The sequence below is a fragment of the Lycorma delicatula genome, chromosome 13 (genome assembly GCF_047948215.1).
Source record: "Lycorma delicatula isolate Av1 chromosome 13, ASM4794821v1, whole genome shotgun sequence".
NCBI lineage: Eukaryota > Metazoa > Arthropoda > Insecta > Hemiptera > Fulgoridae > Lycorma > Lycorma delicatula.
Window position 1 is genome coordinate 18820577 of NC_134467.1, and position 16281 is coordinate 18836857.

The following is a 16281-nucleotide window of genomic DNA, read 5'->3' on the forward strand; positions in this document are numbered from 1 at the left end:
AAGGTGCATTGTTATGATGCAGCATTCAGTTGTCTTTGATGGCTGGTCTCACACGAGCGACTTTTCCAGTCTTTAAGAATTTCTCGGTAAAACATATTTATTTACAGTCTGTCCTGTTCACAAAAACGGCAAAAGACTCTGATTCGCTCAACATTGTCGTCACTTTTTAACGTTAACTGTCTTCCAGAGTGTGGATCGTCTGCAACTGATTCCTGACCGTCTGAAAATGTTTTAAACCATCTAAAAACTTGTGCTCGTGGCAGAGCATCATTTCCATGTGCTCTTTTCAATTTTGATAAAGTTTCAGTATTATTCTCACAAAGTTCAACACAAAACTTGATTGCATATCATTGCTCATAATTAGTATCATTCATTTTTGTAACGCACAACAAAAAGTAATTTCATGAAAAGTTTGTTTACGTCTCATATGGCAACAGTAGACTAAAAATATTAATATCTAATATAAATCAGGTGTTCACATAACCATATCTTTACTAGTAACTTTACAGTGTTGCCAATTTGACTGCCAAAAAAAAAAAAATAGTCTACTTTATTTACAGACCTCGTATTTTTATATTCATTTCGAAAAGCTTCTTTGTAAGCATCTCTAATGAATTAATTTTTCAAAAGACTTCAAATAAAAGAGATAGATGTTTGCTAGCTAGTTTATTTGAATACAATTAATGTTTTTGTAATAATGTTTTGGTGAACAATGTAACTATTATTTTTTTGTACCATATTTAATTAATTATGTTTTTAATGTAAATTTTGAATCTTTAAATGATTTCAATAAAGTTTTTTATTGTTTTGTATTAGTTGTTCTGTTTAAATTTTACTTGCATGGCATCTTGTTACAACAAAATTCTTTTAAGTATGAAAATATTTTTAGCAGAAATGTTGTGATTTTTGTTTAAATTTTTTACCATTTTTTAATGGCAATCCATATCTCATATCCTCAAAATGACTATTAATACTATTACAAAATGATATTGAATCTTAGATTCTATTTTCTGACATTTGTTTTTATTAGAAAAGTCGTATGTAAATTTGTAGTATTAACACAATAATAAAAATAATTATGATTACATGCATGATTTTTCTACACTTATATGTGGTTAATAAATCTTTTTAAAATGCTTATTAATAGTCTTAAGATAAGTAATTGTCAATTAGTTTGATCAAAGAAACTAATTTATTATTATTATTATTACATAACTATTTCTTATGTGATATAAACATTTACTCTATTTTTTAAAGTATTATTTTCAAACTGTTTTTACAGACAGATAGATAAATATTTATGTAACAGTCTGTTTCATTAAAATAATTGCTATTGATAACAGTAAAATTTCCTGGAAATAAATCTTCCTGCTCACAATTCTTTTTTTTTATATATTAGTTATAATGATTAATTTTTAGTATGATATATGTTGGTATTTTCCTCTACTTTATGATGGACTGGTACTTTTAATTACCTTGAGCTTTCGTATTCTGAAGAATGATAGTTAAAAAGTTAACCATATTTATATTTTAGTGTTATTTGGTACTTGGCACTATCCTCACCCATCTCTTTGCTGTTCCATTTTAATTAACAAGAAGAAATATTAGCCTGGTCTATATATAACCAGTTACCTCTACATCCATAACATGAAGCTGTCCATGTACCATGAATTAAGAAATATGCAATTATTGTCACGTTGGCTGCAATATTTTTTTAATGCATGTAATTTTCGTGTTACAAATCCCCCCATTGTCCGGTATTCGCATTTTCACTAGTGAGTTACAGGACACCTGTACCTTATAAGCTTTCGCCTTTTCTAACACTATCTGTGAGTTGTTGATAGAAAGAACTGTTTATTGATTTTATGTTCAAATAGAGCAGTATCAGTCACCTAGGTTTGGTATGAATTTAATCCTTCTAACGTCTGAATGTAATGTTTAAAATTACTAATGACAAAAATAAACGAGGAAGATGGACAAAAATATGATTGCTGCACAGAAGAGAAATTTAGATGAAAATAGGACAATAAATGCCCGTACAGAATGAACATAACTGGTACCACAGCGAACGTCTTAATGTTTGGAAGTGTCAGGAATATGATAAAAATCAGTCAATGAAGTCCCTTTTGGTTCTTGAACCAAATGAAGATAGCAGATTATTTCTTGTTGCTTTCATCAGTTTGCTTATAGTTTTTTTTTTGTGACTTGTGAAGCATTCAAAGTAAAACTGGTATTAGTTTACCGGTTTTCTCTGAAAATAGTGTTGTTATCATGCAGGTAGTACATGATAATACCACTATTAATTTTACCACTATAATTTTCGAAACAAATGGTAATCAGAAGGAGCTATGTCCAACTGTATGGTGGATTATTGTAAATTTCCCATCCAAATGTTCTCAGTAAATCACGAGTTGGACCCGCAACATGTGGACATGGTATTATCATGCAGCAGGACAACACACCACCCATGTCACCAATTTTGAATGGTGCACCGTAACTTAGGTAGAGTTTTGCAGTACACTTTCTGCATTTACAGTTGTTACATGTAATGTGAAATCAACCAGCAGTATGCCAAACTGATCCCAAAAGACTTTCGCCATCAGTTTTTCGGTCTGGTTAGTGATTGAAGATGACGCTATTTACTTGATTGTCGTTTCTCTCTGACATGTAATATGAAATTTGTTTTTCACTGCTGGTAACAATCAAATTAAAGATGAACAGAGTAATGAGAAGTATTATTTATCGAGCTGAATATCATTTGTGTCAGACATCGATAGGAAAGCAGGGAATTATTTTATTCTTAGGAATTGTAATGTAATTTTTGCCGTGGTCTACAATACCATGTATGTTATTGCAACAGAGTAAACTGCAATCTCATTTCTTTTTCACCTTAACTTTGCTAAATTTCTACTGTTAATTTGTGAAAAAGATTTATTTGTAATTGTCATTTTTACTATTTTGGTTATTAAATTGATTAAATTATTTTTATCTTTGTTCCACATAAGTATTTATTGCTGTAATTGTTAAGTTTTTATAATTTGCTAAGAATATATTCTTATATCATTGTTTTATTCAAAGACGGTTTTTTTTTGTATGTAATACAAATTGGATTTTTTTTCCTTTTTTTGGCTAGGTTAAGCGATGCCATTTCCGCCTCCGCCACCACCTCCAGGGCCACCTCTGCCTCCTCCTAGTTTTCCCTCTGGTTCACCGACCGGAAGCGTGGGAAGTGTGGATCCAAATGGAAGGAATCTATTACTTCAGTCAATCAGAAAAGGAACGGCACTTAAAAAGACTGTTACAAATGATAGGAGTGCTCCAGCGGTTGGTAAGTTTTCGAATTATAATACACTTTTGATAATATTACATGGCAGTAAAATGTGAATGTGGATAATAATTATTTTTCAAATGGCTTTTTATGAAAATTTTATTGTTTTTTGTAAGTAATAGTGGCAGTTGGATCAGTATTTTTTTACACTGTAATTTTGTGTCTATTCGTCAGATTTTCTTTCAGGTGGGATTGTTTGTTTTTTCTTTCTTTATCTATTTTTTTATATGTTCTGCGGTTGAAGTTTTGATCCTGTTTGGTCCTCCGTCATTTAAAGGAATTCAGGACTTAGAGAGCCAGTTTATCGTTGATGTTTTCTGGCAGGGTGAACTACCTGTGGACTAATTTGAGAAATCTATTACCTGACAATGGCTGGACAGTGAGGCTGTTGGCTTACTGCCACCACTCGACAAAGCATCACATTTGAATCATGTTTGGTTTATATACAAATTACTCCATACATTTAAAGCAAAACTCTTCCATCCTCTGCCTGGATCCAGTTGTTTCATGACGTGCAATGGACCTGGCCAATCTCAAATTAACTATGATGTGATAAAATTTGTGTTGTACTGTTATTTTTATGTATTTTTGTTGGCTTTCTATGTATAAACTAATTTCATACAAATTTTACTCAAAAGTAAAGAAAGTTTCATTGTAAAAATTTTATTCTGAAAACTATAAATATTTTTTTATTTCTCTTAAACTGCATATCTTATACTACTTCTCTATATAATCTCCGCATGAATTAAGGCATTTATCATAGCAATAAGCCAGCTTCAATATACCCTCGTCGTATTCTTCTGCAGCCAGTCCAATTAGCTACAAATTAACAGCATTTTTAAGTTCATCGTCACCCGCCAATTGCTTACCAAATTCTTTCAATTTTCCAAACAAATGGTAATCAGAAGGAACTAAGTTCAACTATATGGTGGATTATCGTAAATTTCCAATCCAAATGTTCTCAAAATCACGAGTTGGACCCGCAACATGTGGATGTGTATTATCATGCTGCTGGACAACGCCGCCCGTGTCACCAATTTTGAATGGTGCGCCATAACTTAGGTAGAGTTTTGCAGTACACTTCTACATTTACAGTTGTTCCACGTAACGTGAAATCAACCAGCAGTATGCCAAATTGATCCCAAAAGACTGTGGCCATCAGTTTGCGTCCAAATGGCTGTGGCTTCATCTTGTCGGTCTGGTTAGTGATTGAGGATGACGCTATTTACTTGACTGTCATTTTCTCTCCAGACATGTAATATGAAATCGTGTTTCACTGCTGGTAACAATCAAATTAAGGAACGCATCACCTTTTTTTTGTATAGCGCATCAAAAATTACAAAGCAGATCAGATCCCATTCAGATTTTTTTGTGATGTTTCATTAAGTCGTGTGGCACCCTACAAGCACAAACCTTTCTGAAGCCTAGATGGTCATGAAGAGTGTGACCAGTTACAGCTCTTGAAACATCTGGAAAAAGAAGGGCCAGGTTGGAAATCGGTGAGCGATGATCTTTTCTGATTTCATCATTGACGCTTTGTGATTATTGAGCGCCTCTCTGAGCATTCTTCATTGTGCACATTAATTGTGTTATTTCTAAACCTTTCACACCATTTTCAGACGTTTCTTTTGTTCATTACATTATCACAGTACACAGCAACCGACTACCTATGAATTTCTGGTGGCTTAATGTTTTAATGGTTTAAAAAGTGTATGCCCCATATATTTCACAGTCGTGGTAAAATCGTTTTTCGTATTCATTTTATAATGTAATAACTTGACATGAAATCAATGATACTACAATGCGACAACTTAACAGACAACAATGCAGTATGTAGATTACTAGAATGGCCATGAATGACATAGGTTCGCCAACCTTAAGGAGAGAAATTTCCCAGCGGTTTTTACTTTAGAGACACTAGTCATAAAAGTTATTAAAAATATAAATTTAAAAAAACTTTAATTCTTAAAAAAAATTAAATTCTTGTATGCAAGGTCTAATTTCTTCCACCAGTTCAATAAAAAATTTCATTGTTAATCTGTAAAAAGATTAAAATTTTTGCTAATGAAAGAATCAATCCAATGTTTTTTTCATTTTTTAACTCTTCTTTTGTCTTCACCAATATGCAACTGCAACCATGTTATTCGACATGCAGTGCAAACTGAAATAGTTGAATAACAGTACAATTGCATTGATGGACGAGAACAGGACTGGAATCTGTTCATGACAGTTATATGAGATTTTGGTAATAAACGTTTTGTATTGTGTTGTTGCAGTGGATGAAAAGCCTAAGTTTTATGAATTGTCTTATCACATAAAACTGGATTTCTAATACTTCTCTAGTACAAAATACAATATGATGTTACTACATTCTTATTTGTTAAATGGTAGAAAAACTAAGGGAAATTCTGTATGGTACTTATACTTTACTTCTAGCAAGTAGCAATTAATAATACAGAAGAATACTTTGAAGTTGGTAATCTAAAATGATATGTAAGATTCAGAATATATCAAATAAGCTTTTTTGTTAACAAATAATATTAATGGAAAAAGATGGATAAGCAGTTGGTATATAATTAGCCGAATGATTTAACCTTATTATAATAACTATAATAACGCTGTCATTTATTTGTTTTATAGTTTTGCTTAATAAGTCTTTCTTATCTATAATTTTTCTAATTATATATATATATGTAAAAATGTGAACAATTTTTTTTCATTTGTGCAATAAATGATGTCATGATATACTATATATGCTGGCGTCAAGGTTTATAATTTATAACCTATTTTATCATTATAATTATTCAATACTTAACATAGAAATAACAGTTAAAATGTGTGGAAAAAATTTTATAAACAAGTTAGTTCTTAGTTATTTACTCAGTTCTGTTTAAGATAGACTTATCCTAATTAAATTTCTTAATGCAAAAGTAAAACTTGTAAAAATGAAATCTAAGATATTCTGAATATTATCCTGCAAATTGTGATAAAATTTTTTCTTTTAAATCGTGCATATTTTTTAAAGTTTATTTACATGTCACATTCCATTCCTTATGTAGATTCTTATTTGTGATATGTATGTGTGCACACATGCACACACACACACACACACACACAAGGTGATATAAAAACATTTCTGGATAAGGTATATTTAAGAAAAATGACTTTATTTATCTAAACTTAAGCATCATCTTTAAAGTAGTCACCCGGTGTAATAATAAATAAATAAATAGTGCACTGGTCGCAGCATTCTGGTAACTTCTAGAATGCGGTCTGTTAAAAATGGGATGTAACTTCTGAAATGTAATTGGAGAATAAAAACATTTTGATAAAATGTTTTATTCCAGTGTACATTAAATTTCAAATTTTCATATGTTACAAATGCTTAATTGCCCTTTTATCTTGTTTCGATAATGTGTGGTGACTAGACGTAGGGGTTTACTGTTATTTCTCCCAAATGAAAACAAATTGTTTGTTGAAAAAAAAAACTGTTTGGAAAAAACAGTGTTAATTATTAATTTGTTAAGGTACATACATGACCCATTTTTCAATTTTGCTAAACTGCTTGTTTTTTGTATTTAAAAACAACAGTTTTATTTTAATATTTTTCTCAACGCATTGGCTGCAGGATGTTTCAGTTGACACCATTGAATACCAAGATTTGACAGTTTTTTTCTGTATTTAAATATTACCGTATTTTCATGAATAAGAGTTATTTGGTTTTTGAAAGTGTTCAGTCTTAGCAATTAGCTTACAGCCTATTTAATATCGATAAAACAACAGTTTGCTGGGCAAATGACCTGTTATCAGTAAACAGTTTATTCACTTGGTTTTCGTTAGTGAGCTAACTGGACTAGCTAACTAGACAGCTCTGTTTGGTAATTCAGCATATCTTATGCAGTATTATGATCGGGTGGAAAAAACTGTTTGTATCGAAGTGAAAAAAAACAACTTTTCTTCTGAAAAACAACTTAGACTGTTTGATATTTTCTGATATATCACTATTGCTGATTATATAATTGAGCAACATGGTTCAACACATCATGAATTTCTTCGACCATAGTGGAATATTACTTCAATTTAGTATTTAACTAGTTTTTAAAGCAACGTCTTGACTTTGTGGTTATGATGGGAATTCAATTCTAAGGACAAATTAATCAAATTTCTCAAGTTGAAAGGGATTATACGTAATTATAATTTGTGTAAAAATGGACATGAAATGACATAACATCTGTTGATAAACGTGATGATTGTTAAATTTCATCTAAGGGGCTGTAGGTTCGAGGTCAGTTTAAGAAGAGGTCATAACCTCAAAATAAACTTTTAATCAGATGCATTGGACAAATTATGCTCTTTGTATTTTGTTTATATTATTCAATTCTAAAAAATAAGTATTCCAGTTTCACTAAGTACTTGTTATTAATAATTTATTATTAATAAATGAATTTATTTACGTTAAGTTGTGCAAAACTGCTGGCCAGATATCATTAAAAATTTTAAATAAATATTATATAGTTTGTATGCTAATTTCAGTAGAGTTCTTCAATAAATATAAAAAATTATACCTTATATCCTTGTTCTTTTTGGTTTTTTTTTATACATATCCTATGTATAAAAAAGTTGTTCCAGAAATTTATTTAAATTTAAAAAAAAATTAAGTAATACAATACTGTATGGAGAGTGTACATATTAGAATCTTGAGAATGTAATTTACAGTTTCAAAATTTGTTATGTGTTTTACATTTTTCAAATCCCCCTAAAAAAATTCCTCAAAGCTTGGTACTCCAGAAACCATAGCCTTCTATGAACAGAATTAAAATAGTTGGTATAAATTGAATAATTAAAAAGCAATTTTTAAATATTTTTTGTCATTTGTCACATAATAGATTTGAGCAATTTATGCTATTTGTGGCTAAAGTGGCGCTCACGGAAAGTTCTACAACTGTGGGTTGTTTCTGATGCGCAGCTTACACACACAATTAAAAATATTTTATCATTTTATTAAATATAATATTTTTTTGTTTATTTAATTCAATGATTCTATCTAAAGTGCACATGCATACCGTATTTAATTTGCGCTGGTGTGGCATTACTAACGATGATTGTCAGCACTAACTAAAGTAATGCGGTTTCTCAAGTTACATAGAACAAATTTCTCTTGTATAATTGGCAGATTGGTGTAGCCGTGAGGTTTAATGCACCAACTACCATCAACTGGTCAATTGAGTTTGAGACCCAGCCAGACAGAGTTAGTTTTTTACACTTTAAATATTATTTGCTTATTTAATTCTACTACTTACCTGTGACATCAGAACATAGTGGTAGTTTGGTGTAGCCGTGAGGTTTAATGCACCAACTTACCATCAACTGGTCAGTCGAGTTCAAGACCCAGCCAGACGGAGTTAGATTTTTACACCTTAAATAGAGGTAGTTTAGAGCATTTTTTTGAGGTGGGGGTGCAGTTTTGTAAAAGGTTTTTTCAAATATTGTTATTTCTTAATTGCTAACAAATATGCCTCACTCCTTGACCTTTTTAAGTTAAAACTTTAATGGCATCAGTTGCCTCACATATAAAAGTAATCTGATGCAAGTTTGATTAAAATCGGTCCAGTAGTTTTAAGGAGATTTAGAGTTCAACATCAAACACACACGTACATAGGAACATTAACATCCAGAAATTTTCCTTTTAGTTTTTGGGTTTCTTAGGTGTCAAATCGTCAAGATCCAGTGAAAAATGCAAATTTCCAAATTGGATCAATTACAGTACTTTCCCTTGTAGAATTATAGCCCTACTATATAGCTCTATCTAGACAGGAACGTTAATGCAGATTGCTTTTTTTTCTTTGTCTGGAATATATCAGTTGAGTTTTGCTACAGGTTAGTATGCATGGTTGAAAGTCACCAATAGTAGAAAATTGTTAGAGATTTCTGCGAGTATAAAAAACTGTTTGTAAACATATATACAGGTGATTCATGAAGAATGTAACAAACTTTCAGGATATATTCTACAGGTAAAAATAAAGAAGAAAGTTTGTATAAACTAAGTTCAGAAATGCTTCGTTAGAGAATATTGGCTGGTGAAAAATTTCACCCTGATTTCCACAACTTCAGTAAAATAAAGCCAGACTATAATTCTTGTGACCCAAATTAAGGAGTAACATTTTTTTTCTAGTGGTTTCATATGAAAGGATATTTTTAGAAATATGTGGTAAAAGACAAAAAGTTTGGGTTAAAAATATGCTGATTCTTGCTTGCCATAAAATAACTTTGTTAAATGGGTGATGAACACATAAAACAAAACTTATAGAGAAGCTGATTCTGACTAAAATGGTATGAATGAGTCACTAAATACAAACATAAGAGTTTCAAAGTTTATTAAAAATAAAACTAAAAATTTGTTAGATCTTCCTAAAGATGCAGAAATGTTTGGACTATTTATTTTTCTAAAATATTTAATTCTTTTGTCTTGTAGTAATGAATATATTGTATTGTTTAATACTTAATTAAATTTTACCACATTTTGATTTGTTTTATTTTTAACAAACTTCTGTGAATTTTATTCATATCGTTTTTTTCAGAATCAAATTCTCTACAGTTTTATTAGAAACTTTTATGTGTTTATTTTGCCTTTTTATTAAAGTTATTTTTGCCAAACATAAAAAGTGAATTTTTTGACTCTCATCTTTTGTTTTTTCCCCAGATTTCTTGAAAACTACTAAAAATAAAGTTTTTTTTCCACTTTTTCTAATCTGATTTCATATGAAACTACTAAATTTATCCCTTAATTTATGTTTCAAGAATTACAGTCGCTTGATTTTAACAGAGGGCAGGAATCTGGGCGAAATCTTTCACCAACCGACACTCCGTTAATAAAGCATTTCCGAATCTGTGTTTATATGAAGTTTCTTCTTTATTATTTTCACTAGTAGAACATGTCCTGAAAGTTTGTTTTATTCTTTGTGAATCACTCTGTACGAAATTAAATGTAAATAAACTATGGTAATCAATGAAAATTCATTTACTTGATGAGTGACCCTTCTTCGTACCAGCAGTTACTTTTAGTTTATACATATATATATATACACACACACACATACACAGGGGTTGTCTGAAAGGTTTTGAGCCTAACATACTGTCAAATATAGTTTTATTTTTCAACAAAGTCTCTTTTCAGGTTGATACACCTTTTCCAGCGATGCTCTAACCTCTTTAACCCTTCAAATAGTAGCTGGAATCTTTCTCCACAAAATAGGAGTTTACATATGCGATAACCTCCTCGTCTGATGAAAAATTCCTTTCCTCCAAGCCAAACTTTAAGGTTAGGAAAAGTCACTTGTGGCCAGATCTGATGAAAATGGTCAATGGTTAATCAATTCAAAGTGCAATTCATGAATTTTAGCTATGGTGACCATCTGCTTTTAGCCGTGGTGAGCAGGCACATTGTCCTGATGGAAAAGCACTTTTTTTCTTCTTTAAATGTGGTTGTTTTTTTGCAATTTCTGTCTTGTCAAGTAATGATGCATAATACTGCCCTGTTATTGTTTTATCTTTTTCAGATAATCGATAAATAAAATTCTGTTACTATCCCAAAAAACAGTTGATCACCTTCTTGGCTGATGGAACCCTCTTCGCCTTTTTTTGGAGCAGGTTCAATCTTTGCAGCCCATTGTTGTGACTGTTGTTTCATCTCTGGAGTGTAGTGGTGGATCCATGTTTCATCTACAGTTATGAGTTGACGCAAAAGATCTGGGTTTGTTTTGTTTAAACTGCTCCAGCAGGACCTTGGAAATATTCATTCGAATGTGTTTATGATCCAAAGTGAGCAAACACGGCACCCAATGCACAGATAGCTTACATGTATTCAATTCTTCAGTTAATATATGATAAACGTGTTCTTTCGATATGCTCATAGCCTGTGCTATTTCTCTAACCAAAATTTGTTGGTCGTCCAGTACTGTTTGGTGAACTTTTTCGATGATATCGGTGGTGGTTGCAGTTTTTGGTCGTCCTGAACACTCATCATCGATCAAGCTGGTACGACTATGTTTAAATTCAGTTACTCATCTTTTCATGGTGGCAGATGTTGGCACAAAGTCCCTGTAAACAGCATCCAACACGGTTTTAATATTTGAAAGGTGTACTGCCTGCCTTTCAAATTCAAGTATTTAATCGCAACAAGATATTTGATTTTTTCCATTTTCACAAAAACACTCACAGCGACTTACCCAAACGATTATCAAACAACAACTTAGGCAAAAATGGCTGAAATTTTTGTGAGTACCTTTTAACGCATGCGTGAATACATTCCCTAACTTTTGTTGACAAGTGCTGCCATCTTCATGTTGAGGCACAAAATGTTTTCAGACATCCCTCATATAAATTAAAATTTTTCCAAACTTTTAGTTTTTCCAAAAACTACTGATCCTTTCCTGTTACTTTACAAAATTAAGTTGTATGTTAATTATGTAATGATTTTTTTTCGTTGAAGTTTTAATGTCTTCTTTGGACCACAATGAATCTTGGCTTGATGAATTTCATCTTTCTTGCTTCACAGATTTTCTTCATTCACTCGCGCTACTAGCCTTCTTCTGTTCATCAGTCCACTTTAAATCTACCCTGCATATCTGTTTTTGTTCTTTAAATTGCTTCCAGTTATATATCTTTTTCCTGAAAACATCCCTGTCAGCTGTGCAATGATATGGACATTCTTTTAACTTTTTTTTTGTATTGCTTATTGATATGATTGATTATTTACCTTTAATTTTTATTTTATATCAGTTGGATGGGTTTTTTTTTTGTTGTAAATTTATGATTTCTTGATCAGTAGGAAGTGGTTTCATACATGAGGATGTAGTTGTAAAAACATTTCCTTTATATTTTATGATAAAAAAAATGTACTTCTACATGTTTGTGTGTTTCCTGCCTTCCTCTTTTTTGTTTACTGTTCCTAAAATACATTATCTTTTGTATTGTCTCTTTTCCGCCACCCTTCATTGATATTTTTAAAAATCAGTTGTAATAATTTTAATTTATATTTATTATTATTTTCTTAAATAAAAATCACACAATTACTCTTTAATGAACTATTTTTTAAAGATGTTATGTAGTAGTTGGGGTTCTAGATATTTAAATAACATATGTATTGTTTTGGAAGCTGTTGATACGTATTATTTTGTATGTGCTTAATAAGCTTAGTTTCCCATGGTCAGGCCCTTTTTCTAAGCCACCAGATGTAAATCGCTATCACTGAATAGATTTATCAGCATAGGCCTTCCTACATCATATCAGATAAATATTAAGGGTGTCTTTAAAGTTCTTATATTCTTAACAACTATTAACGGGCATCTAGCCCAAAACCCATGGAAAACTGCAAGGAAATATTAAGGATATGATAAACAATAATAAGATAAACAACCTCTACTTGAAGGAGTGACTCTCCCCCTATAAACAAGGTTCCCTATAAACAATATATTAATTTTTAACACAATTTGATCAAGGAAGTAAAATAAGACCAAAACTTTTTTTGTAGATTGTACTCTAAATATTGTTTAAGTCATTAATATTTCAAAACCTTGTGGTGTATTTGAAATGAAAATCTGTCAAAGGCAAATTCAGGAAAATATTCTTTCCTTGTTTTTTTTTTCCTTTCCTGGGCATATTCATCCCTTCTAAAAATGTAGAATATGGGAATCATTTCATTCGCAGGGGAGCAGATAATTATTTATCATTGGTTTTTTTATTTTGATATACTGCAGTTAATTACTTTTTCTCTTTATACGAAATAAAACAACTGCATCAAGAAGGCCTCTGGTAAATTTCACCTTCCCAAAAAGTTCCTGCCAGAATCTCTCTGGAGGAGATTGTAACTTAAAATGTAACTTAACTATAGATGTTACTTTTTCATTTTCTTAATTTTAAAAGATCAGTATTTTTTTTTATCTAATAAAATAAAAAATACATTTCTTTCTATTTGATTAAGAAATCAATAAATCAATTAATTAATATAGTGGACTTTTACAAACTATTTACTATTAATTTGACACAAACTTCAAAAAAATTAAAATTTTTTAATTTTTATTTTTTTGTAGTTTTTTAATTTTTTTTTTTTTTTGTCTTCAGTCATTTGACTGGTTTGATGCAGCTGTCCAAGATTCCCTATCTAGTGCTAGTCGTTTCATTTCAGTATACCCTCTACATCCTACATTCCTAACAATTTGTTTTACATATTCCAAAGCCTACACAATTTTTCCTTCTATCTGTCCTTCCAATATTAAAGCGACTATTCCAGGATGCCTTAGTATGTTGGCTATAAGTCTGTCTCTTCTTTTAACTATATTTTTCCAAATGCTTCTTTCTTCATCTATTTGCCACAATACCTCTTCATTTCTCACTTTATCCACCAGTCTCATTTTTAACATTCTCCTATAGCACCAATTTCAAAAGCTTCTAATCTTTTCTTCTCAGATACTCCGATTGTCCAAGCTTCACTTCCATATAAAGCGACACTCCAAACATATACTTTCAAAAATTTTTTCCTGACAGTTAAAATAATTTTTGATGTAAACAAATTATATTTCTTACTGAAGGCTCGTTTCGCTTGTGCTATTCGGCATTTTATATCGCTCCTGCTTCGTCCATCTTTAGTAATTTTACTTCCCAAATAACAAAATTCTTCTACCTCCATAATCTTTTCTCCTCCTATTTTTACATTCAGTGGTCCATGTTTGTTATTTCTCCTACATTTCATTACTTTTGTTTTGTTCTTGTTTATTTTCATGCGATAGTTCTTGTGTAGGACTTCATCTATGCCATTCATTGTTTCTTCTAAATCATTTTTACTCTCAGCTAGAATTACTATACCATCAGCAAATCGTAGCATCTTTATCTTTTCACCTTGTACTGTTACTCCGAATCTAAATTGTTCTTTAACATCATTAACTGCTAGTTCGATGTAAAGATTAAAAAGTAACGGGGATAGGGAACATCCTTGTCGGACTCCCTTTTTTATTACGGCTTCTTTCTTATGTTTTTCGATTATTACTGTTGCTGTTTGGTTCCTGTACATGTTAGCAATTGTTCTTCTATCTCTGTATTTGAACCCTAATTTTTTTAAAATGCTGAACATTTTATTCCAGTCTACGTTATCGAATGCCTTTTCTAGGTCTATAAACGCCAAGTATGTCGGTTTGTTTTTCTTTAATCTTCCTTCTACTATTAATCTGAGGTCTAAAATTGCTTCCCTTGTCCCTATACTTTTCCTGAAAAAAAAATTGTCTTCTCCTAACACTTCCTCCACTCTCCTCTCAATTCTTCTGTATAGAATTCTAGTTAAGATTTTTGATGCATGACTAGTTAAACTAATTGTTCTGTATTCTTCACATTTATCTGCCCCTGCTTTCTTTGGTAACATGACTATAATATTCTTTTTGAAGTCTGATGGAACTTCCCCTTTTTCATAAATATTATACACCAGTTTGTATAATCTATCAATCGCTTCCTCACCTGCACTGCACAGTAATTCTACAGGTATTCTGTCTATTCCAGGAGCCTTTCTGCCATTCAAATATTTTAATGCCCTCTTAAATTCAGATCTCAGTATTGTTTCTCCCATTTCATCCTCCTCAACTTAAAATTTTTTTTTAGTTTTATTTGCAAAATACAAAATAGGCTGTTTACAGTAAATACAAAAGCGCAAAACCTTTGTTTTGATAAAAATAAGATGACTGCAGAGAAATGGTGTAGGCAGTCTATTACTAAGTGGTAAATTAAGCCTCTTTGTAATGTATTTTATTTTTAGTTAATTGAGTTAATATTTTTTTGAACTTTCAAAGAAAATATTAGAACATTAGCCGATATATCATCCCTTATAATCCATTACTAATTGCGAATGATAAAAATAAATTTTTAAAATGTTTGTTTAAATAATTTAATTGATTGTTTAGTTAATCTTCCATTTTTGTTATATGAAAAAACAATACAGGACCACTTGAGAAAATTTCTTTGTAAAATAAAAAAAAATCTGGGAAAGGTTACTTTCCTGGCTTTGCCATTGTAAGATTTTTCATTTCAAATACACCACGGGTTGGTTATAAACTTATAAAAAAATTCATTAAAAAACGTTCAGGCTGATTTTTACCTACTTGATAAAAATTATATAGCATTAAAAATATAATTGAGAAAAAAATCAAAGTTTTTAGTAAAAACATTTGGGTACCAGTTTTTGACCCCTTCTTGACCAGATGGTGTTGTCATCACAATTATACGATAGTTAAAGTAATTGCTAAAAAATCAAAGGTTTTAGTAAATGATTTATTTTCATTAGAGGCTTATTCAATTTGTGAATCTGTTTTTTTATTTTTAAGAAAATCAATAGGACTTGAGTAAATTAAATTGTTTAATGTTTTGTTGGTATGTGGATAGTATTTTTGGAATTTAAAGGCCTTAAAATTTGAAATTAGATATGGAATTCCACCCACGAATCTGTTAATTTGATAGTTGAAGGTAGTAAGTTACGGTAGTTGATCGTGGTTGGAAGAGGCCATATGAAAATGGTACTAGGTTGTGTATAAGAACATTGATGGATGCCGAGACATTTGCATCGGGCATCCTGATAGAAGCCAAACTGAGGGTTGTGTTGTGTTATCAAATTTAGAACGTCTAAAAGACGAGCTCCAGTAAAACCCATCATAGGTTATGAATGGAGGGGTGGTGTGACAGCCAGGATTGTCTTAAAGGGGGTGTCTTCCCGTACGTGGTCAGAACAGTGTTATTCAACAAGCTAAAAAATTATAGTTTACTAATATAAAAAACTACAGATACTCTAATGTCGCCTTGTTTAGTTGGATCGAATGTATATCTAAAGCTGGACTGTATTCATATATTGTTGAGAATCCCCCACACCTAAATTTGATTGACTTAAAACTACGGTATATTAAATAACTTAAGTTCTTTCA

At 31.0% G+C, this 16281-nt stretch overlaps 1 protein-coding gene across 3 annotated transcripts in view; it reads left to right on the plus strand.

The window, feature by feature from the left end:
- The window catches only part of Vrp1 (Verprolin 1), a 91466-nt gene that overhangs the window by 51293 nt on the left and 23892 nt on the right, over positions 1 to 16281 (plus strand). For all 3 annotated transcript variants that reach the window (XM_075381363.1, XM_075381364.1, XM_075381365.1), the window contains exon 2: positions 3134 to 3328. In XM_075381363.1, the coding sequence (XP_075237478.1) occupies positions 3142 to 3328 (187 nt within the window). In that variant the 5' untranslated portion in view covers positions 3134 to 3141. The remainder of the gene's footprint in view (positions 1 to 3133; positions 3329 to 16281) is intronic.